At 41.9% G+C, this 27075-nt stretch overlaps 1 protein-coding gene across 3 annotated transcripts in view; it reads left to right on the forward strand.

The window, feature by feature from the left end:
* The first annotated feature begins 1920 nt into the window (after positions 1-1920).
* bcar1 (BCAR1 scaffold protein, Cas family member) overlaps positions 1921-27075 on the forward strand; it is a 30255-nt gene continuing 5100 nt past the window's right edge. The window contains exons 1-5 of one of the 3 annotated variants that reach the window (XM_061773438.1): positions 1921-2156; positions 16552-17220; positions 19864-20013; positions 23879-24259; positions 25730-26605. In XM_061773438.1, the coding sequence (XP_061629422.1) occupies positions 2145-2156; positions 16552-17220; positions 19864-20013; positions 23879-24259; positions 25730-26605 (2088 nt within the window). In that variant the 5' untranslated portion in view covers positions 1921-2144. Of the gene's footprint in view, positions 2157-7069; positions 7346-16551; positions 17221-19863; positions 20014-23878; positions 24260-25729; positions 26606-27075 lie in introns of those variants that run through there. The other 2 variants (XM_061773437.1, XM_061773439.1) reach the window with 2 other exon arrangements.

Raw genomic sequence — 27075 nt, forward strand, 5'->3', positions numbered from 1 at the left:
CCACACTATCATGATAAACAATGTTTCCCTTAATGCCTCGGAAATCATGAAAAATAAGGCCCGCCCTTATTTTTGTATTATTAATAAGAAAATGTCTTTACTCTGTGATATGGATCCCCCTGGGTCTGAAATAAAGACTATTTAGAAGCCCAGCAGAATTAAAATGCTCCATATAAAGAATGCAGGAATTTAATTAGGTTACACGGGTGGAATATTATTTTTGCCAAACCGATCAGAGGAAGAAGCGGTGACATCGTTTACGCACGCCGTAAATATGGTGGCTCCCGACGGAGCTTGTATGCGACTGAGATCTTGTTTTTAACTACTTGTACTGCAAGTTGTCTTTTTTTAAATGAACGTATAAAAATCCAAACTACTGTGCTGAATAGATGACAGGCCTCCATCTTGATAAATGATGTGACTTTCACGAAGTACGCATGTCACGCGGCTGTTTTGTTAATTGGGGACTAACACACGACAACCCGGAGGGGCGCTGACGTTTTAAACGACTTCACCCCAGTGGAGCGACCGTTCAGCTTGTTAACTCGCTAGCTCGTGAGCTCGCAGGTTTGCGAACACAACAAACTGTTAACTTTAGTCTCTGTTGTTGGGATCCTGTAGTTCAAAAACTTGACGTGATCGAGAAAAACTGAGACCAGTTTTGGATTCCGCACCCAAAAATTAGTTTTAAAAACAGCTGTCAGACCTAACTCAACAAAAATTGTGTTCCCCGGTGTTATTGTCACAAGCCTGGTACCAGTACCATACTTTTGAATAAGAATTGTCGACTTGTATAAAGCTGGAAAAGGTTTCACAAAAAACTATAAAGTCTTGATGTTCATCAGTCCACAGTTAGATAAATTGTCTATGAATGGAGTAAGTTCAGCACTTGCTTCTTTTCCAGTGATGAGTACAGGAGACCGCAGAATGTCCAAGGAGGTAAAAAAAGAATCAAATGAAAAAGAACCCTAGACCGTCATCTGATGACATACAGAAATCACTGGCACGTGCCAAGATCTCTTGACAGATCTACCAAGAATCGGTCCTGGACCGAACGGCGCCGTTTGAGTGGGGGTGGGGATGTTGGCGGAGATTTGCCTCCAGTAAAATTATTCTCCAAAGTCTTCGCCCCCTGTGCAACGCCCGTTGAGTGCGCCCCCCTGGTCGACGTCAACGGGGGGTGGAGAGGTGATGCCGGAAAAATAACAGTTCGAAGTCTATGCGCCCTGTGCACGGCCCGTCGATTGTGGGAGGCAGGAGCGCTGCCCATCTCAGAAGGCCGCTCACGTCGCCCATATCAGACACGGATGCTTTGCTGGGCAAACAATTGAGATATGGTAAATCTTGGTTCGTTATTGTATAGACTGGGGTTTGTCTGGCTCATTCACGAAAGAGATCCGATTCAATTGAATCATTTGAGTCAGAAAAGATTCCATTAATGCGTATGTGCAAGAATCAAATCTTTTGAATAGCTATAATAAATAATAGCATCATTATGGAATGTGAGAGGAGCCAGATGAGGTGGCTGGGGCATCCGATTCGGACGCCTCCCCGGCGAGGCGGTCCGGCCACGTTCCGCCGGGAGGAGACCCCGTGGACGATCCGGGACTACGTCTCCCGGCTTCGGGATTTCCCCCCGGAAGAGCTGGATGAAGTGGCTGGGGAGCGGGAAGTCTGGGCATCCCTGCTTGAGCTGGGACACCCCCGCGACCCGACCGTGGCTAAGCGGAAGAAAACGGATGGAGGGAATAGGAATAAAATGTTAGTGTATATTTAGCTATGTGTCCCAGCATTATAGCTTGATTTTTGAAGCTGTGGACAAATGGGCGAATTCTGCTGTATTTTGTATGGAAATGTGCTACAGCGTTCGACGTGTGTGTTGCTCCTATGTCGTGAGGCGGTCCCTTTAAGGTTGGGTTGCGTCGGGAACAGATGCGGTCGTCTGGTCCCGCCGACAAGAAGTCCGACGCCTATTCGAGACGACGACGGGTTCTTGGCTTTGACAAATTATGAGGCGGAAGAGCGACGAGCTCTCCGACACCTCTTCCCGCCGACGAAGGCTTTCGTGAACCACCGTTGGTGAAAAAGCCACAAAGGAACCGCGGTTGGTTTTCCGGCCGGCACCGAGGACGTAAACCAGCAAGATGTCTGTCCCCGTAAGTAGGACGGCTGCGGCGCTGTGTGCGTTGTTCTGTCACGTCGTGTTAAATGTTGCACTCGCGTTTCTGTTCTACTATTTGCCGAGACCGAACACAGCGTATCAGCGATTTGCCATTCGTCAGAACACCACCACCACCCGCGACCTCCAAGTTGTAAATACATCCTCGAGCCATTGCGATATGAATGGATTTGATTGAACCAGACATTTCTCAGAGCCCTTTCGATTTTGTAGCTGCTTGTTGGGGATGAAGAACAGGCCGGCTGCGGTGTCACGTACCTGCATGTCATATTGAGTTTGCTTTTATAGGAGTTTGCGGTCTCTGTCTTGACTGCTGGCCTGTTCGATTCCTCTTTGTAGAGTTCACAAATGCACTGTGGAAATATATGCATTATAGGCATAGTACTTTGGTTTCACAAATCAATGTATTACCTTTTCAAATAAATAAATGTCCAATATGTCCATCCATCCATCCATTTTCTGAGCCGCTTCTCCTCACTAGGGTCGCGGGCGTGCTGGAGCCTATCCCAGCAATCTTCGGGCCGGAGGCGGGGTACACCCTGAACTGGTAGCCGGCCAATCACAGGGCACATACAAACAAACAACCATTTGCACTCATATTCACACCTACGGGTAATTTTGAGTCTTCAATCAAGCAACCTACCACGCGTGTTTTTGGGCTGTGGGAGGAAACCGGAGTACTTGGAGAAAACCCAGGCAGGCACGGGGAGAACACACACACACACACACACACATATATATATAATATAGTTTTCTCCGGGCACTCCGGTTTCCTCCCCCATCCCAAAAACATGCAACCAGTTCAGGGTGTACCCCGCCTCCTGCCCGATGATAGCTGGGATAGGCTCCAGCACACCCGCGTGAGGAGAAGCGGCTCCCACTTAAAAAGATGAGAGAGGCCCGTAATTTTCATCATAGGTATACCTCACCTATGAGAGACAAAAGGAGGAAAAAAAAAATCCAGAAAATCACATTGTCTGATTTTTAAAGAAATTATTAGCAAATTATGGTGGAAAATAAGTATTTGGTCAATAACAAAAGTGCATCTCAATACTTTGTCATATACCCTTTGTTGGCAATGACAGAGGTCAAACGTTTTCTGTAAGTCTTCACAAGGTTTTCACACACTCTTGCTGGTATTTTGGCTCATTCCTCCATGCAGATCTCCTCTCAAGCAGTGATGTTTTGGGGCTGTCACCTGGCAAGACAGACTTTCAACTCCTTCCAACAATTTTCTATGGGGTTGAGATCTGGAGACTGGCTAGACCTTGAAATGCTTCTTACGAAGCCACTCCTTCGTTGCCCGGGCGGTGTATTTGGGATCTTTGCCATGCTGAAAGACCCAGCCACGTTTCATCTTCAATGCCCTTCCTGATAGAAGGAGGTTTTCACTCAAAACCTCACTCTACATGGCCCCATTCATTCTTTCCTTTACACCGATCAGTCATACTGGTCACTTTGCAGAAAAACAGCCCCAGAGCCTGATGTTTCCACCCCCATGCTTCACAGTAGGTATGGTGTTCTTTGGATGCAACTCAGCATTCGTTCTCCTCAAACACGACAAGTTGAGTTTTTACCAACAACTTCTATTTTGGTTTCATCTGACCATATGACATTCTCCCAATCCTCGTCTGGATCATCCAAATGCTCTCTAGCAAACTTCAGACGGGCCTGGACACGTCTGGCACTGCAGGATTTGAGTACCTGGCGGCGTAGTGTGTTACTGATGGTAGCCTTTGTTACTTTGGTCCCAGCTCTCTGCAGGTCATTCACTATGTCCCCCCGTGTGGTTCTGGGATTTTTGTATCCGTTTTTGTGAACATTTTGACCCCAGAGGGTGAGATCTTGCGTGGAGCCCCAGATCGAGGGAGATGATCAGTGGTGTTGTATGTCTTCCATTTTCTAATAATTGCTCCCACAGTTGAATTCTTCACACCAAGCTGCTTACTTACTCCAGATTCAGTCTTCCCAGCCTGGTGCGGGTTTACAATTTTGTTTCTGGTGTCCTTTGGCAGCTCTTTGGTCGTTGCCATAGTGGAGTTTGGAGCGTGACTGTTTGAGGTTGTGGACAGGTGTCTTTTATACTGATAACGAGTTATAACGTGCCATTAATACAGGTAACGAGTGGAGGACAGAGGAGCCTCTTAAAGAAGAAGTTACAGGTCTGTGAGAGCCAGAAATCTTGCTTGTTTGTAGGTGACCAAATACTTATTTTCTACCATATATTCCTCATGAATTCTTTAAAAATCAGATTTTCTGGATTTTTTTGTTTTTTTCTCATTTTGTCTCGCATAGTTGAGGTATACCTATGATGAAAATTAAAGGCCTCTCATCTTTTTAAGTGGGAGAACTTGCACAATTGGTGGCTGACTAAATACTTCTTGGCCCCACTGTACATACACTTCAATGCCCATTGACATGTGCCTTCTGGTGTGTATGCCTTGGCCACCAGGGGGGCAGTATAACACAGACCTAATAATCCACAGATTTTTTTCCCGTTTTTCACTGAGGATAAAGAAATATCCCTGTGCATAATTTACATGTTGTGTGTCTACATGAGTTGCTGTACTGTTTGTGTTCAAATATCTGTTGCTTTAAGGGTTATAACATTGAGACTATTGATGCTATTTGGTTGCGTCTATGACATTTTGCATTGTGTAGTACCATATAACTAGCGGAAGTCAAAGTTGTGTGGTTGTTTTAAGTGGACGTTTTTCTTTTTGTTTAAAGTTGCGTAATAGGTTATAATGACGGCAAGATCAATGCTAGTTTTGTTAGCCCGTCTATGGTGTTTTGCATTGTGTGTTAGCATAAAGAAGCAGTAGACTTTCAGAAGTTATCCAGTTTGGTTAAAAAGCTCAACCTGATATTCTCTTTGTTTTATGTTTCAATTCCAACTAGTAATGGCAATAAACAGCTTGAAGCAAGCACAGCCTCTTTTTGAAAAAACACTGCCACAATTAAAAGTTCGTTACTCAAATTTTTGCTCGCAACCGAAGACAAAAAAATCCGGTTTTCACAATATACTGTAACTATAAAAATTAAATTTACGAAACTTTGGCAGCCTTTAACTTTACCCTCACTTCTTTCTTACCTGACACCGTGTGTGTGTGTGCAAGTGTGCATGTGCGCGTGGGTGTGGGGTCTATTCACACCCCTTCACGTTTTCCACATTTTGCTGTTACAGATTTATGCTAAAGCTGATTTGAGTGTAGTTTTCTTGAAAAAAAATCTACCTAAAATATCCCATAATGACAACATGTAAACATTCAAACATAATAGGTACATAGGTTTTCACACCCTTTGCTATGACACTCAAACTTAAGCTCAGGTGCATCTGATTTCCACTGATCAGTTGATTGAACATCATATGGCACAAACCTGCCCATATAAGATCTCATAGTCGGCAGTGCATATCAGAGCAGAAACCAAGCAATGAAGACTAAGGAATTGTCTGCAGACCGGATCGTGTCAAGGCACAAATCTGGGGAAGGATACAAAAGAATTTCAGCAGCATTGAAGGTCCCGAAAAGCACTGTGGACTCAGTTATTCGAAAATGGAAGAAGTTTGGAACTGCCAGGACCCTTCCTGGATCTGGGCGTCCGACGCAGCTGAGTAACCGGGGAAGAAGGGCCTTGGTCAGAGAGATGAACAAGAACCCTCTGGTCACTAAGGCGGAGCTCCAGTGTTCCCTTGCGGAGATAGAACCATCCAGAAGGTAAGCAATTGCTAATGCACTCCACCAATCAGGCCTTTATGGTAGAGTGGCCAGACGGAAGCCACTTTTCACTAAAAGGCAGATGGCAGCCCGCTTGGAGTTTACCAAAAGGGACTTTAAGGATTCTCAGACCTGCATAAACAAAATTATCTGGTCTGATGAAAGCACAATAGAACTTTTTGGCCTGAATTGCAAGCGTCATATCTGGAGAAGAAGAGACACTGCTCATCACCTGGCCAACACCATCCCTACTGTGAAGCATGGTGCTGACAGCGTCATGCTGTGGGGCTGTTTTTCTGCTGCAGGAACTGGGTGATTAGTCCGCATCGAGGGTAAGATGACAGCTGCCAAATATAGAGAAATTCTCCAAGAGAACTTGTTCCCGACTGCTCTGGAAATCAGACTAGATTCACCTTCCAACACGACAATAACCCAAAGCACACAGCCAGATAACAAAGGAGTTGCTTCAGGAGCAGCCTGTGAATGTCCTTGAGTGGCCAAACCAGAACCCAGACTTGAATCCAATCGAACATCTCTGGAAAGACCTAAAAATGGCTGTGCACCAACTGTGCCCATCCAACCTGACTTTCCTTGAGAGGATCTGCAGAGAAGAATGGGAGAAAATGTCCCAAAACAGATGTGCCAAGCTCGTCGAGACATACCCAAGAAGACTTGAGGCTGTGATTGCTGCCAAAGGTGCTTCAACAAAATATTAAGCCAAGGGTGTGAATTCTTATGTACCTATTATGTTTACATTTTTAATAAATTTGCAAAAACGATCTGGAAACATGTTGTCACTTTGTCATTATGGAATATTTTATGTAGAATTATTTTTTTTAAAAGAAAACTATACTGAAATCAGCTTTAGAATAAGTCTGGAACAGCAAATTGTGGAAAAAGTGAAGGGGTGGGACTACTTCCTGGTGGCACTGTATCTATTATAGTATTTTTAGATGAAATTTTCCCAAACGCTGGAGAGTTTGTGTGTCACAGCATGAGAGCTACTGTGACACACACAAACTCACAGGCAAGAAAGAACTAGAGAGAGAGAATGAGGTTCAGGGTTTTATTTGTTTTGAGTGACACAGTTTGAAGTCATTGGTCAGATTTTATAGGGAAAACTTCAGGACCCAACTGTAAGTGACGTGTTGGGTTACACACTCCTCCCACATTTCCTCAGGCAAGAGGGAGGGCAACAGAAGGGGCAAGACGTAACAACAGTCTCATTCTTGTTGTGTGAGATCACAGGGTAGCAGAATGTGTTGATAATTGAGGGCAGGATTGTACAAGAAAGAAGAAGAAATTCGCTGAGGAAGGGAGGGTGAACAGAAAGATACGTGGACTGGAAGCTTGTGGCTAGGAGGAGACACAAACTCATTACATTGGTTGGAAATATTTTTTACAGGGACTCACAAAACTGTAACAAGGAAAAAAAATGAACTTTCTGGTGAGTATGTGTTTTGGGATGTTTTTGTCATAGCGTATACAACTTTCAACATTTAATATGCTGTATTGGTTGTACTTGTTGATCAATGTTTAGTGTATGACAGTGCGTTGGCAGGACTTGCTAAATCCTAGCTGAGCACGAATTTGAAAAAATGAGTGAGTGTGGAGAAAAAGAAAATGCGAAAGGGGCAGAGAGCATAACATGTTCTCTGTTGATTCCTAGGTTTTGTAGACTCCCATGAGTGAATGTGTTTGGATATAAAACGATTCACTCAGTAAACGTTAAATACACCTTGATGTACAGGTAATGTTAAATCCAGTGAAAATTGATCACATTTACAATGGGAGGAAAAAATATGTGAGCTCTTTGGAAAATATTCTGCATAAATTGTTCATAAAATCACAAGAATAAAAAAGAGTCTGCTTAAACTAAAACCACCCAAATAATTGTTGTTGTTTTTTAATTGAAAATAGCATGTAAACATTTACAGGACAGGGAGGAAAAAGTAAGTGAACATGTAGGCTACGGATTCTCTCAGAGCTAATCAGAGTCAGGTTTGAGCCAACCTGGAGTCCAATCAAGTAGACAAGAGCCCTGGCCACTAGAAAACACACTCCAGTTTGTAATTGTCTCTTGTCAAGAAGCACGGCTTGATGTGTACCCTACGTAGCACAAAAGAGCTCTCAGAAGACCTACGATTAATAATTGTTGACTTGTATAAAACTGGAAAAGGTTATAAAAGTATCTCTAAAAGTCTTTATGTTCATCAGTCCACGGTTAGACAAATTGTTCATGTTCATGAACAAAAAGTTCGGCACTGTTGGCTGGCAACCAGTTCAGGGTGTACCCCGCCTCCTGCCCGATGATAGCTGGGATAGGCTCCAGCACGCCCGCGACCCTAGTGAGGAGAAGCGGCTCAGAAAATGGATTTATAATGTTGTTAATGTTAAATATAGCAAGGTTAAAATAGTTATTTGGGACTGTTTCATCACATCAAATGGTTTATATGTGCAAGTTTTAACTTGACTTCTTGTTTTAATGCTTCACTGGCATAAATACATACATTTATTGTAATTTTTTTTTTTTTTTGAGCAATTATGTACACAAGTATATACAGTAAATGAACAGGTCATTTAAATAGATACCTTCCTCCATCACGTGATCGGATCTGTGATCGGTTATCTGTTTTTTAAACTCGCTGATCGGTTATCGGCCCCAAAAATCCCGATCGTGTAAAGCTCTTGTAAATGTTTTTTTTCCTCTTTGTTTTAAAATGTTTATTAGCTGTTTTTTTCCCCCTTTGTTTTTAAATGCTTTTAATCACATTGAGTTATGTTGTGTATGAAATGCGCTATATAAATAAATGTGCTTTGCTTTGCTTATTGTTGCACCCAGAGAAGGCATGCTAATTCATCATCTGAAGAGATACAAACATCTCACTATATATATTTTATTATTGTGCTTGAAAATGTCAATTTACTTTTTGCGTAAATAAGGTAGTGGCTTCAGTACTCTCAACTTTTAACCCAGTTGTTTTTTTTTTTTTGCACACAAAGCTTTTGAATATCCCAGTACTGACCACCTGTACAGTATTTTTTACACCTCTATGAAGATCAGACTACATTTGATGACCAGTATGCAGAAATATAAACAATTCCAAAGGGTTCACGTACCTTTTCCACCCACTGTAGATTGCAAATGTGGATCTTTTTTTCTTTGGAATTAAAGACATACATATATTGAGAAAACAGTTTGGGTTTTGCCAGGTGGTTGTTTCTTTGAGTGGAGTGGGAAACATTCACTGTGACTGGGAAACTGATTACCACATACACAGTTTGGTAGTCTGCCATTGTTCTACATTTAATGTGGAACATAACATCCAAATTAAATGTGCATGTTCAAAGTGCTAAGATGCTATCTTTGTCATTGTATGGACAAATACTGTTGGTAATTGTTCAAAATATTGGACTCAGTGTAGCATTGTGTAATCATTACATGTTGTAGCTCAGTATCAGGTCTTGAGCAGCACACACGCAATAACAGCCTTGTCTTTCACCATACATGAATGGATGTGATGTACAGTACTCTTGCCTGTGCACGTCCTCTGTTTGATATAACAGAATGTTTAGTGCAAAGTAAATGTTCTAATGTCAAGGAACACAGAGTTCGAATAGTTAATTTTGCACAATACCCTAGTCTACTTGTTTTGAACATTAATTGGTCTCTAAATGATCTTGCTGCAGTGTAACTCAATACACAATAAATAAACAAATAAAATATATAAATAATAAACATTAACACCAGCCCACAATATATCGTCCTATTGAAAGTTAAAGCTGTGATCTAAGTCGATAGCAGCAAGCCAGAGTCAAGTTTAACATCCGTGACTCCCTGCCAACATCACAGACAGAGGAATGCCCCCACTTTGCTACAAATCATGCCTCTGATGCGCCAATTTAGTGGAAAGGCAGTAATTTGGCAGAATTTGTGAAATATATATTTTTTATTTTATTTTTTAAATATGACTGACTGAACAACAACCATCATTAATTTATTTCTGGTTATGTTTTGTTTCATGATAATGCTTTTCTGAAATACTTGACCATTTAATTTGAGTCCTAATAAAATGAAATGTGTTTCGCCTGGTCCTTAATGTTTTCGTTAAAGAATTTTACCCATCTTACAAATTCTGCCTGGGTAATCAAACATATGAGCACAACTGTGTGTTTTCTCATTTACGAAATAAAAGTATGGCTGTTAATTTCAAAATAAGAGCAAGTAAATTTAAAAAATGATTATGTGTTCAAATAAAGTGCTTCAGAATAATTCTTTGAAGAAAAAAACTAACAAAATACAGATAATACTTCGTTTCGATCATATGGGTAGAAGCAAAATCATCTATTGTAAAAATGCATTATACATAGGTAGAAGGGCTTTCCAGAATTTTGAGGTCAACGTTGGGGATGGGTATTATACATGGGTGCGCATTATACACGAGAAATTACGGTAATCTTTGCAGGCTGGCGACTGCTGGGGAAGTTCACCACTGTTCCATGTTTTGTCCATGTGAGGATAATTGCTCTCCCTATGGTCCACTGGAATCTTAAAGCTTTAGAAATGGCTTTTTTTCTTTTTCTTTTCGTTTTATTTTTTTTTTAACACTTTCCAGACTAGTAGATGTCAGTTACTTTATTTCTTTGGATCGGGTCATTTTGTTTTTAGATCTCTTGTCCGACTTGATTTTGTTGGGACGGATTCTGTTTAAGTGATTTCTTGATTGAACAGGTCTGAAGTTAACCAGGCTTGGGTGTGATCAGTGAAAATTAACCTACAATTGTGATTAGCCACAATTAATTCATGCTTTAACAAGGAGGGTAATTACTTTTTAACACATGACCAGGTAACTTTGAATAGTTTTTTTTCCCCCTTCATAAATGAAATCACCATTTGAGGATCTTAAAAAAAAGTGGGGAAACGGCAAAAATATAAGAATTTGAGAAGGAGGCCAATATGTTTGATATTGAAAGTGGCTGTGTGAGGCTGTAACTTTGCGCAAGAACCTGCACTGTGCATCTTCAAGACCTATGCGTATGCAGCGTTGATAGTGTAGTGTCGACTGCTGCCTTTCAAATAGACGGCACAGGTTCAAGTCACAATCAGAACCCCATTACCCAACCAGTGGAAGACCCAAGTCTGGATACAAATGGGCAATGTGTGATTCACTTGAATTCTTGATGCATCCAGACTAATTTGTGGGAATCTCTGAGCCTTCAGATGTCTCTAATGACACAAGTCTTTCTTGGAAAAGTCACTATAGTGGTTTGAATACTTGCTAAATATAGCAACAAAGTCGTTAATTTGGCAACACTTTGTCAAGTACGATCCAAAGACATGCTGTAGAGTAGTTGTCAAAGTGATTATAATATACATGTGAAAAGAAAATAATGTATTTCTTGAAGAACTAATGAAGCGGACTTATGGGGCTTTCACACCAGACTTGTTTTGCGCGGCGTTCACCACATGGTAGGGCACAGGGGGTTGGCAGCCCAGCTCAAGCTTGCCATATTTGCCGCTAGTCGCCAACTGACCAGTGCCTGTAGGAGCCCATAACGTAATAACGGTCCATAACTTAATAACTTTTCTCTTTTTAAAATGTAATGTAACGTAAAACTGGCCAATAACGTAATAAAAGTCCTGAAAGAGTAACATAACTCATTATGTTATTGGCTGGTTTATTACATTACTGCCCTGGTCACAAAAAACTTTGCAAATGTAATGACTGACCCCATAACATAATATTAAATTACATTATGGGCCTATTACATTTTTAAAAAGGTCAAATTTGTTGTTAACTCATTTAATGACAGCCATTTTTCAGACATTGGGAAAGCCAGGTGCCAGCCATTTTTGACAATTTTGACTTGATTTTTGAAGGCCCACAGAAAATTGTGTTCTATAGCTATAGAAACATGGAACCTACCAAAAGAAAGATTTAACCCTCTTCTTTCATTAGGAAAAAAAAGTCTACCTTTTTTCATTCTTTAGTAAACAGCAGTTGAACATACAGTAGATAAGGTTCTTGAAAATACCTGTTTCCAAGAAAAAAAATTGCTTTTTGTGAAACGATGCATTTTAAGCAGAACTTTCACATTGATGCTAATTATTTTTTTGCTTTTATGATAGCGCAAATATCTAAAAAATGCTTTCCAACATAAACAACACAAAAAGGGTACTTTGATTGCAAAATGAGTTTATTTAAAAGTATAACACATGCATTTTCAAATTGATGATCCATGAACTTAACTTTGTATAGCTGTGTGTGTGTGTGTGTGTGTGTGTGTGTGTGTGTTAGGTGATTGGCTAGTCCATTCTAGAAGCTTTATTTTTTTTCTTTGAAACCAATTGAGAGTTTCCTTGGGAGTATGTTTTGGATCATTATCCCGCCGAAATGTCCACCCTTGTTTTATTTTCATCATCCTCATAGATGGCAGCAGAATGTCAAGAATGTCTCGGTACATTTGCCCATTCATTCTTCCTTCAGTAATATGAAGTTTACAAGTATGTTCCCACCTCCGGACCTCACTGTTGGGGTGATGGTCAGTGCCATTTCTCCTCCAAACGTGGTGGGCATTATGACATCCAAAGAGTTACACTAAATATTGCTCTCATCAGACCAGACTATATCTCAGTATTTAACTGGCTTGTCCAAATGTTATTCAGCAAACTTTAAATGATTTTTGACATGCTTTTTTTTTTCAGCAGTGGGGTCTTGCATGGCGAGCGTGCATACAGGCCATGGCGGTGAAGTACATTACTCACTGTTTTCCTTGTGACAACAGTACCTGCTAATTCCAGGTCTTTTTGAAGCTCTCCACAGGTGGTCCTTGGCTCTTGGACAACTCTTCTGATTATTCTTTGCACTACTCTGTCAGAAACCTTGCAAGGGGCACCTGATCAACGCAAATTGATGGTGGTATAATTGGCTGTCCACTTACATATTATTGCCCCAACCGTGCTCACTGGAACGTTCAGAAGATTAGATATGCGCCTGTAACCAATGCCATCGTTATGTTTTGCAACAATTACTTTGCGATGGTCTTGAGACAGCTCTTTGCTCTTACCCATCATGAGATGTGTCTTGACTCACACCTTGGCATTGAGACCTTTTTGTAGGCCATCAATTAGGACTGAACCAGCTGTTATTCATTTGCACTGACAGGATGCTGGATTGCTATTTGATTATTGATAGATTTTATATATATATATTGATATATATATATATATATATTTGTTTATTGACATAATTCCATTCAAAAAGTTAAACTTTTATAGATTATAGATTCAGGGCCCACCGTTTAAATAATTTAATGTATTCATTTGTTATTTTTACATAATTTGGGTTTCTAGCTCATAAAACCCACAAAATCAGGAATTCAAAAAATTAGAATACTGTGCAGAAATCACCATATACTTCTCAGTTTTTGTAGAAAAAATAAGAGAAATTAGGGTCACATTAAATCAATCGAAATATGGTACTTTCAAAACGATATGTTAATCTTCAGTACTTGGTTGGGAATCCCTTTGCTTTAATCACTGCCTCGATGCCCCGCGGCATTGAGGCAATCAGCCTGTGGCATTGCCTGGGAGTTATGGAAGCCCAGATTTCTTTGATGCTTGCTGTCATTTCTTCTTTCTTTTTGGGTCTGGTGTCCCTCATTTTCCTCTTGATAATACCCCATACATTCTCAATGGGGTTTAGAGCCAGCAAGTTGGCTGGCCTGTCAAGCACTGTGATGGCATGGCCATCAAACCAGGTTTTGGTGCTGCTGGCAGTATGGGCAGGGGCCAGGTCCTGCTGGAAGATTAAATCTGCATTTCCATATAGATCCTCAGCAGGAAGGAATCATGAAGTCCTCTAAAACATTCTGGTAGACTGTTGTGGTGACCTTGGATTTAATAAAGCAGAGTTTACCAACACCTGCACTGGACATTGCACCCCAAATCATGACTGACTGTGGATATTTCACACTGGACCTCAAGCAGCTTGGGTTCTGTTCTTCACCCGTCTTCCTCCAAACCCTTGGACGTTGATTCCCAAATGAAAGGCACACTTTACTTTCATCGGAAAAGAGGACCTTGGACAACTGGCCAACAGTCCAGTCCTTCTCCTTTGCCCAGTTGAGACACTTCCTACGTTGGCTCCCGACTCAGAAGTGGCTTGACCTGAGGAACCCGACAATTGTAGCCCATCTCCCGGATGCGTTTGAATGTGGTGTTTTTTGAAGCTGTAACTCCCGCCTCATTCCACTCTTTCTGGATCTCTGCTAGATTCTTGAATCTTCTCTGTTTGATAATCCGCTGAAGCCCATGGTCATCTCTTTTGCTGGTGCATCTTCTCCTGCCACATTTTGTCTTTCCATTGATATTCTTGGACACAGCTCTCTGTGAACAGCCAGCCTCCTTAGCTATGAACTTTTGTGGCTCACCCATCCTATGGAGGGTATCAATGATGGTCTTCTTGTCAGTTGTCAAGTCTGCAGCCTTCCCCATATTGAACCCAACTGAGACAATTGAACCAAACTGAAGGAATTTAATGAAACCTGGGGAAACCTGTGCAGGTGCTTTGAGTTTAGTAGATGATTAGTGTGTGACAGTCAATTTAAAACATTTATGGCCTACAAAATTTCGGCTGATTTCTTCACAGTTTTCAAATTTTTTGAATTCCCGATTTTGTGGGTTTTATGAGCTGGAAGCCCAAATTATGTAAAAAAAAAAAAAATTAATAATAATAAATAAAATAAATGCTTGAAATTCTTTAAATTGTGGGCCCTGAATCTATAATCTATGAAAGTTTAACTTTTTGAATAGAATTATTTAAATAAATATATTTTTTCCCATATAAAGCATAGCTAGTAGATCAGTAGAAGGTGATGGATGGATGGATTGATGGATGGATGGCTCTACAGAGAATTAAATTGTATTGTTTCAATAAGCTGCTATTAGGTATACATTATTATAATTAGTGCATTAGATTGTTAAACAGAATTTTAAGCAATCATTAAAATTCAGATTATATCACAGTTTAATCAACATTGACAAAAAAAACGTGCCCACAGCGTGCATAATTTTTCTTCTATAGTTTTAAAGCTGTCAGATTTTAAGAGCATCAACCGTGAATCAAATATTAGCCTTTCATAGTTGGGACTCCTAAATCATAATCAGAGCAAATCCCCCTCTTCTTTCCACCGTGCAGGAAATAATAATGTTGCTAATGTAACATAAGGACCGCTGTCGGCATTGCTGTTAGTCTTTTTTTTTTTTTTTTTTTTTTTTTTAAATCTAGAGGGGTTGGAAAAGTCGCTAAATGTAGTGACAAGTGCTAATATTGAAGACACAGGCCGTCGCTCTTGCGCCCCTTGGCCCGCCAGCACACATCCGCATCAGAATAAAAGAACTGCTTTCAAAATAAAAGTAATGCATGTTTTACATTTTATTTTAACTTCATGAACACTGTGAGGGCCGGTCAGAGACCGTGGATGGGTCGGGTGTGCCCGCAGGCCATCCTATTTCATGGTCTGATGTACAGGTAGACTCAGATGAAGGCCGTCTGTATGCATGTACTGTGTTAGATTATGGCATTATGTTACTATTCAGGGTGTTCTCGTCTTGACGGTACCAAAATTTCAAGGTTATGAATGGTGCGAAATGAACTACTATGCACATTAGCATAAGAATACATATTGTCACATGGCACAAGAAGCCATGTGCATACAGTTGTTCATTTGATTTTGTCATATGTATGGTTGTTTCCTTTTCATACAAATATTTAATGTAATTATGACTGTACTCGTGTACTATTACGTTAACCTACAGTAGGCTAGTGATAGACTACGCCGTTGTACTTTATATTTGAAATAAAAAGTTCAGTCCAAGACACTGTAACTGGTGATGCAGCAGCGTGTGAATCGCAGTTCAGACTTGGTGGTGTTTGTTTTAATCCTGAACATTCTAACAAATTTCCTTTCGCCTGAGGGTGACAGTTAGGGTCTTGTTGCAGACCTTGGCAAAGTGGTAATACATCTAAAAAACTTGCGTACAATTACTTTGAACAGAGGAGTTGAGATTGAGGTCGTGCGCTGCCATGCTCATGGGCACCTCGACAGGAGTCAAGACGCAGACTAGCATCTCTCCAACAACTATTTACCTATTTTTTTTCTGCAGCAGGAATCGAACTGCTTCCAAAACAAAAGCCACAATTATTTAAAGCTTCCACTTATTGGGCTTTAAAAACAAAACAAAAAACAAAAAAAAACAGTGGCTGATAAGAAGCTAAATTAAGGTTTTCAGATTCGACCTTTTTACTTGCTGCGCTGGTCATCTTCATCACTTATTTATTTATTTTTTTAATTATACATTATGTACCCTCTCTAAAGAAGAAAAATAATCTATTAATTGGTTAAAAACGACTGGCCTCTGAGATATTAAAAGCTATTAGTCGTTGTAGTATCTACTAGTCTAACCTTGACCCTTACCTAATTTCGAACATCGTAGATATGATAGTCTTTAAAATCTGAAAGATGACTTAATTTTGGTTTAGAAAAATAATCCCTTAAAGTTGAAGAAAAATGACAAGGTTTCATACAACAGTAAATTGAAACATTAAACCAATTTGAAATTGTTCTGTATCTGTTTTCCGTCTATTGCAGAATGTGCTGGCTAAGGCTTTGTATGACAACGCTGCCGAGTCGCCAGATGAACTGTCCTTCCGTAAGGGGGACATCCTGACCGTGTTGGAACACGACACACAAGGGCTCGACGGGTGGTGGCTCTGTTCACTTCATGGTCGCCAAGGCATTGTCCCCGGCAACCGTCTTAAGGTCCTTGTTGGCATGTATGATAAACAACAAGAACACGGAAGTCCTTGCCTAATAGATCCAGCTTCGTCGTGTCCCATTTCCCAGATGCAGCGACCCCCCCACACACACAGTGGATCCACTCAACCTTCATCAGCTCAGTACACACCGATGTCCTCAATTTACTCCACACCAAATCCCGCACAGCCCAAATCTGATTCTGTCTACATGATTCCGCCTTTGCATGGCCCCAAGCCAAGTCCCCAAATTCTGTACCAAGTTCCCTCTGGCCCAAGTGGACCACCTCTTAATGTCAAACCAGAACTGACAATTCAGGCCCCAGCGCTAGCACAAATTCAGTGTGAGATTTCTGGGGAGGATGTCTACCAGGTGCCGCCTTCTTTAAGTCTGGGGCTAAACCAAGGAATTACCCAGGCTGCCTCCTTTGTCGGAAAGGACGTGTACCAGGTGCCCCCCTCTCTGGAAAAGAGCACCTGGGAGGATAGCAAGACACTTGGTAAGGTAAGCAAGGCACTGTACAAGCACGTTTGGTGTGGTGATGTGGAGACAGATGGACCCAGGTGCAGGAAGCAATGCAAGAGGATAAAACAAAATCAAAACATTCGATATATGAAAAAAAAATAAACACATATCGGGAACCCAGGGGGAAGTCTCACCACATAAGAGACATAGATTGAACAAAGGGGAGGGAGGGGAAGGGGAAAGAAAAATGGTTCAGCCAGTGGCGGTTTCTGATATGGGCGATACAGATAGCCACCCAGGGCGGCAAAGCTGGGATGTGCACCGCTGCTGGTTGTTCATTTGTTGAGCAGATTTGTCATCACCAAGTATTCATATGGGGAGAGACTTGTCTCCAAATTAGTTACACAAATATATCCGTGATTTAGACGTCTTTTTCAAATCCACAAATAGATACGGGATTTACACGTTTTTCAGATCCACAAATATGTCCGTCATTTATACACGTTTTTCAAATCCACAATTACAATTACCATTATGGCCGAGATTTACACACACGTTTTTTAATGTTGTGTGTGAATTTATCATGACTTATCATTTATAAATATTTAGTTGTGCTTGTGAATTGTTAAAGGTGCGTTTGTGGATCAGCGGGCCCATGCATTTATTTTTGAGACAAACGTGAGGCAGTTTTGAAGATATTCACACACACACACACACAAGTTGAGAATATTGGGAAGGTCCGTCCCTCCGTCCACTAGGCGTCAGTGTTGTTGTCTCCGTTGAGAGCATGGACTATAATATTTATGATTGAGAGCTAGCCACTGTTATTATTTAAACACTTGCATAATAAGCTGTTAATTTGTGTATTATGTTGACAGACGAGGAAGGCGATTTCTTTTTATTTGACTGGCTATTGACAGGGCTGCCGCTTGTCCACCTTGTACAGCCACGGTCTGTTTACCGAGGATTTCAGCAGGGTCAGACCATTGACTGTTGGATTCCCATAAAAATGACTTGCGCTCAATATCTTAAAAACTGTGTTACGTTTGTCTCAAAAATAAATGCGAGTGCCTGCTGATCGACAATCGCAACTTCAACAATTCACAAGCAGAACAGAATATTTACAAATAAGTCATGATAAATGCAAACACAATATCAAATTATGTGTACATCGCGGATATATTTATGGATTTAAAAACATGTAAATCCTGAATAGATTTGTGGATCTGAAAAAGCGTGTAAATCGCAGATATATTTGTGTAAAGTTTTTTAGACATCTTTCCCAATATATTCAAATGTGGCATAAGGATTTGAGGATGCACAGCTCGAAATGACAAAATAAACATAGTCTTACCATAACTTAGCCTGTCAGATCAAACAAACAAAGTACATTATTTTCCAAAATATAAAACTTCTCCTCCATTGCTGTTTGTTTAATGTCTCATTCTGACATTCGAGGAGTTTCCCGCAACTACTGAGCCAGTAGTTTGTAATGGAAAAGCAATGTCCCCAAACGGAGGCAAACAAAGCAAAGTACAACGCGGGCAAGCAGAGTTGGCAGAATGCAGAGGACGCGGGGCTGCTGCTGCTGCTGCTGCTTTCTCCCATAGATCACACACATCACACAACATCTACACAATATATCACAAGGTTTACATCCCCTAAAACATCCCAACCTAAGACGTCTAAGTTTTCACTCAACACTGATGTCGGATGCCTATAGTTCTCGCAACCACAAGAGAGGATGTAAATGATATCAATAAAATATCCATCCTTCATATTTCTATACCGCTTGCCTTTATTAGGGTCGCAGGTGAGTGAGAGCCTATCCCAGCTGATTTGGGGAAAGAGGCAAGGTACATCCTGGATTGGTTGCTAGTCAATCGCATGGCACGGACAAACAACTATTCACATTCAGATCTATCGACAATTTTGAGTGTTCAATTAACCTACCGTGCATGGTTGTGGAATGTGGGAGAAAGCCGAAGTATCCAAGAACATACAAGCTGAGATTCTAACCCAGAACTGTGAGGCGGTTGTGCCAACCACTGCCTGCGCTTGCCGTGCTGCCCCAATCAAATATATTCAATGTTACTTAAATATTGCCAATTCATAAGCAATGTCATTCCAAGGCACATTCCATACGGAGTGGGTCAGGACAGGGCTTCCCAAACACACAACAGTTGCCTTCTCTGCCGCTGGAGGCAAGCGTAAAGCTGTTTAGAGTAGCGACAGTATATTGTCATGGTAATATCACGGTTAGCGCATCCGCCTCACAGTTCTGAGGTTGGGGGTTTGAATCTTGGTTCTGGCATGCATGTCGCATGTTCTCCTTGTGCTTGTGTTGTTTTTCTTAAGGTACCCTGACTTCCTTCCACATTCCAAAAACATGTTTCATAGGTTCATTGAAAATTCTAAATTGTTCGCAGGTATGTAGGTGGTCGTTTATCTACGTGTGCCCTGGGATTGGCCGGCAACCAGTTCAGGGTGCACTCTGCCTCTTGCCCAAAAGTCAGCTGGGATGGGCTCCAGCTAGTTCTCCACCCAAGTGAGGATAAGTGGTACAGAAAATGGATGGCTATACCATCGCACAATTTCTATCATTTTAAAAAAATATTATTATAAGGCCCTTGTCATCAGTAGTTTGTAATTGCTTTGACTATTCGCATCTATTTTCTTTAGGGTTTTGCAGCTACTCATGTGGGCCCAGTCTATGCCTATGACACAATGAAGAAAGACCATGATAAGTATGGTGTTCCAACCAGACACAAATTTTTAACCCAGCAGGACATATACGATGTGCCTCCTGCCCGTGACAAATACAACACCCAGGTCAGTAATAACATTTTTTTTAACAATTTGATGCTGCTTAGTGCAGTACCAATGGTGCCCTTTTGCTCTCCGCCTATTCTGCTCTGCTTCCTCAGTCAAACCTTTATGGCCCTCTTCAAGATGCTGCGTCTGATACCCAGATTCTTCTCTCTTATTTTTTTCCAAAAGGCAGCTTCCATTCAGCTCAGAACGTGCACAAGCAACATCAGCATGTACAAGCCCAATTCCAATGAAGTTGGGATGTTGTGTTAAACATAAATAAAAACAGAGTACAATGATCTGCAAATCATGTTCAACCTATATTTAATTGAATACACTACAAAGACAAGATGTTTATTGTTCAAATTGATAAACTTTATTGTTTTTAGCAAATAATCATGAACATAGAATTTTATGGCTGCAACACATTCCAAAAAAGCTGGGACAGGTGGCAAAAAAGACTGAGAAAGTTGAGGAATGCTCATCAAACACCTGTTTGGAACATCCCACAGGTGAACAGGCTCCTTGGGAAGAGGTGGGTGCCATGATTGGGTATAAAAGGAGCTTCCCTGAATTGCTCAGTCATTCACAAGCAAAGATGGAGCGAGGTTCACCTCTTTGGGAACAAATGCGTGAGAAAATAGTCGAGCAGTTTAAGGACAATGTTCCTCAACGTACAATTGCAAGGAATTTAGGGATTTCATCACCTACGGTCCATAATATCATCAAAAGGTTCAGAGAATCTGGAGAAATCACTGCATGTAAGCAGCTAGGCCGAAAACCAACATTGAATGCCCGTGACCTTCGATCCCCTCAGGCGGCACTGCATCAAAAACCGACATCGATGTGTAAAGGATATCACCGCATGGGCTCAGGAACACTTCGGAAAACCAATGTCAGTAAATACAATTCAGCGCTACAGCCGTAAGTGCAACTTGAAAGTCTACTATGCAAAGCAAAATCAATTTATCAACAATACGCAGAAACGCCGCCAGCTTCTCTGGGCCCGAGCTCATCTGAGATGGACTGACTCAAAGTGGAAAAGTGTTCCGTGGTCCGACGAGTCCACATTTCAAATTGTTTTTGGAAATTGTGGACGTCGTGTCCTCCGGGCCAAAGAGGAAAAGAACCATCCGGACTGTTATGGACGCAAAGTTTAAAAGCCAGCATCTGTGATGGTATGGGGCTGTGTTCGTGCCAATGGCATGGGTAACTTACACATCTGTGAAGGCACCATTATTGCTGAAAGGTAGGGTTAGGGTTAGGGTTAGGGAAAGCTGAAGCTGTACATCAAGCCAGAATGGGAAAGAATTCCACCTACAAAGCTTCAACAATTAGTGTCCTCAGTTCCCAAACGTTTATTGAATGTTGTTAAAAGAAAAGGTGATGTAACACAGTGGTAAACATAACAAATGTGTTGCAGCCACAAAATTCTAAGTTAATGATTATTTGCTAAAAAACAATCAAGTTTATCAGTTTGAACATTAAATATCTTGTCTTTGTAGCGTATTCAATTAAATATAGGTTGAACACGATTTGCAAATCATTGTATTCTGTTTTTATTTGTTTAACACAACATCCCAACTTCATTGGAATTGAGGTTGTATGTATGTATTTATTACCCCTTACATTTTTGTAAATATTTTGGTATATCTTTAATGGGACAACCCTGAACAAATGACACTTTGCTTCAATGTAAAGTAGTAAGTATACAGCTTGTATAAAAATGTAAATTTACTGTCCCCTGAAAATAACTCCACACACAGCCTTTAACGTCTATACCGCTGGCAACAGAAGTGAGTACACCCCTAAGTTAAAATGTCCAAATTGTTCCCACAGTGCCAATATTTGATGTGGCCACCTTTTATTTTCCGGCACTGCCTTCTTCCCTCTTCGGTATTGAGTTGACCAGAGCTTCACATGTTGCCATTGGACTCCTCTTCAACTTGCCCATGAAGACATCACGGAGCTGGTGGATGTTACAGACCTTTTAGTCCTCTACCTTCTTGAGTTTACCCCACAAATGCTCAATATGGTTTAGGTCTTGAGACATGATTGGCCAATCCATGACCTTAATCTTCAGCTTCTTTACCAGAGCATTGGTTGTCTTGGAGGGAACACTCCCCTGTGACCCAGTTTCCCTAAGGGAGGGGCTCATGCTCTGCTTCAGTGTTTCACGGTGCATGTGGGTTCTCAGGGTTCCCTCAGTAAATTGTAGCTCCCCATTGCCGCACTAATGCAGCCTCACACCATGACACTCCCACCATCACGCTTGACTGTCGGCAAGACACACTTGTCTTTGTAGTCCTCACCTGCTGGCCGTCACACATGCTTGACACCATCTGAACCAAATTTTTGAATCTTTGTCTCATCAGACCATGGGAATCGGTTCCAGTAAACCATGTCCTAAGTATGCTTGTCTTCAGCACACTGAAGAAGCTTCCTTCTGGGATGACCAATTTCATACACTGACAAACTGACCCTCCACTCCTTCACCCTCTGCAGCAATGCTGGCAGCACTCAGACGGCTATATTTTTTTCAAGACAACTTTTGGATATGACGCTGAGCACAAAAACTCAACTTCTTTGGTGGAGCACGGTGAGGCTTGTTCTGTGTGGAAGCAGCCTTGTTCGGCCGCTGTATGGTCTTGGCTAACGTGCTGCAGCTCACTTCCAGGGAGTTGGCAGTCTTCTGATGGCTTAGGCCATCTTTATGAACAGAAACTTTTTTTGTCTGTTTCAGACTGTCAGTGACTTTTTCGACATGAGGTTTAAACTGCTCCCCGGTTGACACATAAGACCTTGGTAACACTAATGAGTCACATGACACAGAGGAAGATAAATGGCTAAATGGGCCCAATTTGGACATTTTCACTTAAGGGTTTACTCACCTTTATTGCCAGCAGTTTAGACATTAAGTGCTGTGTGTTGAGTTTTTTGAGAGGACAGTAAAGTTAGACTGTTAAACAAGCTGGAAATTATTTGAAATTGCAGCAAAGAGTAATTTCGTCAGTGTTCTCCCATGAAAATAAAATTGTGAGGATTGTACTTAACCTTTGTGAGAGAGTGTGCATATATATTATTACACCGAAGCGGAAGCTATGAGTATGTCTTCTTAAAAATGTCAAATATATATTTGATATATTCACAACGATCGCTGTGAAAACATAGATCGACTTTTCATCCATCAATTTTCGTATATTGCTTACCCTGTTCAGGGTCACGGGGAGCTGGAGTGAATCCCGGCTGACTTAGGGTAAAAGGTAGACTACACCGTGAAATGGTCACAGGGTACAGTACATACGTAGTAGAGACAAACGGCCATTCACGCTCACAGTCGCATCGTCATAGAGTGGGAACTGAACCCACACTGCTTTCACCGAAGTCAGGCGAGTGCACCGCTACATCATCAGCCGACCCTTTGTATAATACATTGCTGTGAAAATTGTTTGTTGCTTATGGGGGGGGGGGGACAATATGTAATTAATACAGGGGGTCCAGGTAAACAATTTCAAACTGATATAACATGCAACAGTTTTTGTAAAAAAAATCTTTTTCCGCGCAGCCAACCGTTTCGCAGGTTCTCACTGAGAAATCTCCTGACAATGACAAACCGGTGTGGCGGTGCACCATCTTGCCGAACAAAGTAGTCACCGCCTTTAGCAGCCAGTTGTGAAAACATCCAATTGCTAAATGGGGAAAAAAGAATCAAATGTTGTTGTGAGGGAATCTTCGGACACCATATTTATCAATCTATACTGAATTTCTTTAGATAGCATAATATTGTAAAATCAGGAAGTGTTTTTGTGGACACCCTGTAAATAACTAATTGACAATGATGAATTGAATCTTTTATGTTCATACAGATATTTCTCTCTCTTTCCAGGTTTATGATTTCCCACCCACAGTTAGTAAAGATGTTCCTGTCACTCATCTAATAAAAGAGGAGACCTATGATGTGCCATCCCATTTGACCAAAAAGAAACCCCAAGCCTCCGCTCCTTCTGGCCAGTACATGTTTGGTAGTCCGAACGAAGACCACAAACAGACTCTAGTGCCTGAGGATGTCTACGACGTCCCGCCTCCAACATTAACCAAAAAACATGGACAAAGAGATCGAGTTAGCGCGTTGGCTCAGGACATATACAACTTTCCAGCTAGCGTGCACCACGGAGGTCAACCTACCCCAGATGTTTATGACATCCCGAGAGAGCAAGAGGAGGGAGGAGAGAGCGAATGCACAAATATCTACGATGTTCCTCCACAGGTAGGAGATAGATTTACAATACAAAGAACCTGCCAGCCATTTTCTCTAGTGCTTATCCGTCCAACGTCGCTGGGGGGCCGGCACCTGTTCGAGCTTGCTAAGGTTTCGGGTTATGGTGCGCATCGTTCATTAGTGAACTTGCTCGCAGACATAAACGAGTGCCCCCGTCATCCCAAGAGAAGCGCTTTTAAATGGACGACAAACGTCGTTTGGTTTCGCTTTGCATCGCCAAGGTCCCTGGAACACGTCTGTGAATCAGGCTGATGACATGGCAGAAGTAACAGAATTTCACCGATGTAGGTTGCGTAGAAAGAAAAACGATACCAAACTTCTCAAAAAAAACAATGCTGTCGTTAAAGCTGCAAAGCTGATATGAAATTTGAATTGTAATTCATTTGCAGTTAATGTACCACTATCAGGAGCCCATCAGTGACTTAAGTTGACTGAGTTTTTCATTCTATTGGTTGTTTGCCAGGCGGCACGGTGGACGACTGGTTAGAGCGTCAGCCTCACAGTTCTGAGGACCCGGGTTCAAACCCCGGCCCCACCTGCGTGGAGTTTGCATGTTCTCCCCGTGCCTGCGTGGGTTTTCTCCGGGCACTCCGGTTTCCTCCCACATCCCACAAACATGCATTAATTGGAGACTCTAAATTGCCCGTAGGTGTGACTGTGAGTGCAAATGGTTGTTTGTTTGTATGTGCCCTGCGATTGGCTGGCAACCAGTTCAGGGTGTACCCCGCCTCCTGCCCGATGATAGCCGGGATAGGCTCCAGCACGCCCGCGACCCTAGTGAAGAGAAGCGGCTCAGAAAATGGATGGATGGATGGATGGATGGGTTGTTTGCCAGTCCTGGCGATTACGTGCTGTCCGACGTGCATCTTCACCGTGTGGCGAGGTGGCATGTCCGCTTGATTTTCGAGGCACGCTGGCCACTTGTCAACAAGGAAATTATCTTTTTAAATCCTTAACAACTGAGCTTTTGGAACATTTGAATGCTACAAAATAATAGAAACACATTTCTAGCATCCATTTCCCGCAGTACTAACTCTAATTCTCCAAAGCTGTTTTTTCATGCATTTTATGTTATATTACGGTGCTAATTTTAATACCTCCAGGTGGAATCCAGTTTTCACTCTGGTGTATATATTTGACACCACACAGAGGACAAGAGGGATAGTATTATAGTATGCCCATGGTGGTTTTGTTAGTAGTCGCTAGAGAGGGCGACAAGTGCATTCATTTATTGTATTAATTTTGCATCTGACTGTTTGTTACATAACAGCTTTCAGGGGAAAAAAAATATTCCTTCTTTTGTCGTGTATCCATTTCCACAAGAATCACAATCAGTATTTTTGGCCAAGTAAAATCCAATGTTTATGATAAATTGGGACTGTACTGGCAAGGTGCCCTTGTGGTGGTTATTGCGCCGATGCGTGTAACGACACTGAAACCGAGCGATGTGTTTGACAGGTTGTCCGTGATGCCCAGTTCCCAAGTGAGGATCTCTACCGGGCGTTCAAGCGACTCTCTGCCTCGAGCACAGGGAGCACGCTCAGCGACAACTCCGCTTCATCCTCGGACATGCTCCCTGTCGCTGACAATGACTTTTTCTCATCCTCTCCTGCCCCGGGCTTATTTCCTGGAAAACCCCTTCTGTTAGACCTGGACCCGGCCATGGAGCGCCTTTCCCGCCTTCAACAAGCCGTCGAGTCGAGTGTCTCCGTAATGATGTCGTTCGTCACGAGCGACTGGCGAAGCCCGGATAACCTGGAGGGGAATCTTCCGGCCATTCGCCAGACCGCCGATCGGGTATGCGTCGCTCTCCGAGACTTCCTAGAATTTTCCCGGGGCGCCGTAGCAAATGCCGGCCAGGCCACGGACCGCTCGCTGCAGGCCAAATTGGGCCGCCAGGTGGGCAAATTGGAGGAGGTCTTTCAGAGTTTGATTATGCAGACTCAGAGTTTAGATGCCATTTCTTGGTTGCATACAGAACTTGCCAAACCGCAACCAGGAGGAGATGTCTTAGATCAACTAATAATGACAGTGCGTGGAATCCCGGATGACACCAAACAGCTTACTTCCTTTCTCCACGGAAATGGCTCATTGCTCTTCAAGCGGAGTCCCCAGCAACAGTTACCGCTTCCTCCGTTACCAGGAAGGATGAGCTGTCACGGGATGGGACCAGAAGGTGGGAGCTATCATGTAGGCGAGAGGATAAGCATTCAGTCCAGACCCTTACCCTCGCCGCCAAAGTTTGCAGCTGCAGAGGAAGAGGGAGGTGATGACGGCCCTTATGAGACCACCGAGGAAGGATGGATGGAGGACTATGACTATGTGCATTTACAGGTACAGACGTCATCATTGAATTACTTCCAATGAGACACGTGGACACATCGGTCGGTACTCTTCTATTAAAGAACGGAAAATCCACAATAACTTGAAACTGACAAAAGTAACAAACAATGGATAGACAATTGATTGAAAATGTCGATAGAATGATCACAATACATTTCCGAGCTGTTCTAATTTACAAAACATTTATTTTTGTTACATATAATGTAAAGTGAGTTCATTTTGTCGCAGCTCAAATTTTCACCGTCATCATACATCATGTAAAATTATTACATGCAAAACAGTAAAACACTCTTTAATGACAAATGAGGAGGCTTAATAAACATACTACATAGCGTCACCTCGCACGTATCACTCTTTCGCATGATGTAACATTTATACTGTCACAGATAACGTGAAATCCACCATTCATGTAAAGTTGAAAATTCTGCACTCAACAGCTTGACCACGAAATTGGGTACTAG

Source organism: Phyllopteryx taeniolatus, chromosome 5 (genome assembly GCF_024500385.1).
Source record: "Phyllopteryx taeniolatus isolate TA_2022b chromosome 5, UOR_Ptae_1.2, whole genome shotgun sequence".
NCBI classification, from domain to species: Eukaryota; Metazoa; Chordata; class Actinopteri; order Syngnathiformes; family Syngnathidae; genus Phyllopteryx; species Phyllopteryx taeniolatus.